General features: G+C 51.2%; 1 protein-coding gene across 1 annotated transcript; it reads left to right on the top strand.

Annotated features, from left to right (window-relative positions):
- Window positions 1-340: 340 nt before the first annotated feature.
- Window positions 341-2,145, top strand: PpBr36_01963 (uncharacterized protein; the record flags this gene model as incomplete). Its single annotated transcript, XM_029889147.1, has 4 exons — window positions 341-372; window positions 522-1,509; window positions 1,595-1,900; window positions 1,972-2,145. The coding sequence occupies 4 exons, from the start codon at window positions 341-343 to the stop codon at window positions 2,143-2,145; spliced, it is 1,500 nt and encodes a 499-aa protein (XP_029751225.1).
- Between the last annotated feature and the right edge of the window lie 343 nt (window positions 2,146-2,488).

Here is a 2,488-nt window from a genome sequence, read left to right as displayed (position 1 = left end):
CTCCCCCCGCTCACCAAAGCACGGCCGCTCTTGGTTCGTCTGGTCTCTTTCTGTATTTTTTTATTTTTTGTTTTTTTATTTCTCTCTTTCATTCGACATTCCTGCTCCGCCATCCTGTCGACATTGGATTTCACCCATCATCTCATCTAATCAACGATTCGAACTTGGCAAAGGTGTCGGACCTTAGATCACCAGCTTACCTCACTATTTTGCACTTCATCTCCGGTAGTGCCTGTACATGCACTTCTCTCTACCTACGTGTACCTCAGGCAGTTCCGATTAGAAACCAGGGCAGCAGATGTGCTTGGAGTAGACAACACCCCATATACTGAGATCGGTTATGGAAGCGGGCGATTCTGTGCCCAGGCAAAGGTCTGTCAAGAATTCATACAATCCTTTTGTCGGCTCTCGTCAATCGCCTGGTAGTAAACTAGGCTAGCCAGGTGCTTGGATGTAGTCACTTACGGCCAGACAACGTACTGTGCCTTTGATTGTTGCTGACACGTTCTCTTTCGAGATAGTGCTCCCCTTTCGGCCAGCAACAACCACTCCGATTACTATAGCCAACGTTCGAGGGAACTTCTCGACCGGCCGCCCCTGAGGCAAACTTCATCCACGATGGCTACCGCTGCTCTGATCAGTCCGAGCACACACTACTCTCATCACTCACCGTACGCTTCGGCTTACACACCACATCCGAATTCCGCATCCAGTGTGCATCCTCCGCCTCCGCATACAATGGTCTCTCCCGTCGACTCCGCCCGGAGATCTGACGATAATGAGACACCACACCGCCAGTCTTTGCCATCGATCCGGGATATAATTGGCAAGAGTAGCGATGGCCCGCCGGGAGCGAACAGTTTGCCGTCTCCTTTCTCAACTCACTCTTCAGCACCCCCGCCGCCACCACCACGCTCGTACGATGACCCGCCTCAAATACGCGAGAAACCTCCTTCACCTAGGCAGCCCGAAAGACAAGCTAGCTACTCGCGTCCTGAGCCTCTTCCGCCATTTCAAGATAGCTCACGAGGTCCCCCACCACGGCCAGGTGTGCCATCGCTGAGCATCTTTGCTGGGGGAAACCCACCGAAGCCCAACTTGCCCGAGATTACAGAAAGGCGACACCACCCAGGGCCGCCACCACCACCACCTGCTATGGAAAGCCAGTCTGCTGGTCAATATGCTCATCACGCCCCGCCGCCTGCACACGGCCCGCCCCAAGCTCCTCCGCCTCCGCCTTCATCGCATTCGCACATGCCGCCACCATTGTCCGCGCCGACTCCTCCATACAGCAGCGGATCAGCACCTCTCCCTCCGGGACAGTTACCGCTCTCTGCCTATCCGATTTCTCCGCGAAATCCTGCACCACCCATGACGTCTCCTTACAATACGCAAAGGCCACCAATGGGTCCCGAAGAGGCAGAGTATGCAGCTCGAAATCAATTGAAGTATAATGGACCCCCGGGCCGCCCTTACGAGTCATGGAGCTTTGCAGAGTCGCTCGCCAAGGTAAGCTTCTGTTGCGGCAGAGATTTGAGACTGTTGGTTAGCCGAAAAAAAGAAAGTATTGCTAATTTTTTTATTATTATTATAGGTTGGCGGATCTGCACATGTTCTATTGTCATTCGCCGACAGATATGCGCAAATTGCCCAAGACGAGCCAGTGCCTTCCAGGATGCCGAGCGATGCAGAGATTTCTGACATGGTCGCAAATTGCGAGCACGTTATGATTGCATTGGAAGCCTTGCGCAACCAGAGGATGTATCTGAGCAATGAATTACATCGCGAAGGAGCTCCTAGGCCCAACCGCGGATATGGAGGCGAAGACGAGGACGTGAACATGTACAACGATGGCATGAAGCAGAGCTACAACGTCATGGAGACTAAGAAGCGTCGAGGGGTAAGCTTTCTTGACTCGAGATTTATTCCGCATAACTTAATATTCCGATTCTGACTGGTTCCTAATTTCAGCGTGCTGCACCCCCCGGACGCTGCCATAGTTGCAATCGCATGGACACCCCTGAATGGAGGCGCGGACCTGACGGGGCGAGGACCTTGTGTAATGCCTGCGGCCTTCACTACGCAAAACTTGAGCGAAAGAAGCAGATGGAGCGAGGACAAGCAAGAAAGGATGCTGCCAAGTGAGAAAACAGCATACGCTTGACATTCAGCGACTAAAACAAACCCAAAAAGGAAAAAGAAAAAAAAAACAAAGACCAGAAAAGAATGCAGTTGTTTGAATCACCCAAGCTACTACAAACCAAAACAACCAACAAACGAAAGACCAAAACGACAACATATACACACTGCATTTGCTTTGGGAACGACATATCTGGAGTTGCACTATGTGGACAGGACATTCCTATCGCCGTCAAGTGTCAACAAGGACACCTCGAGACCCAGTATCGCGACGCGACATGATAGAAAAGAAAAGAAAAGGAGGATATTTGTGGGATTTGTTACTTGTTTACTTTTTTTTCTATTTTTG

This window comes from Pyricularia pennisetigena, chromosome 2, assembly GCF_004337985.1.
Source record: "Pyricularia pennisetigena strain Br36 chromosome 2, whole genome shotgun sequence".
NCBI lineage: Eukaryota > Fungi > Ascomycota > Sordariomycetes > Magnaporthales > Pyriculariaceae > Pyricularia > Pyricularia pennisetigena.
The sequence above is the reverse complement of the archived record's forward strand: the minus strand, read 5'-3'. Positions and strand labels throughout refer to the sequence as shown.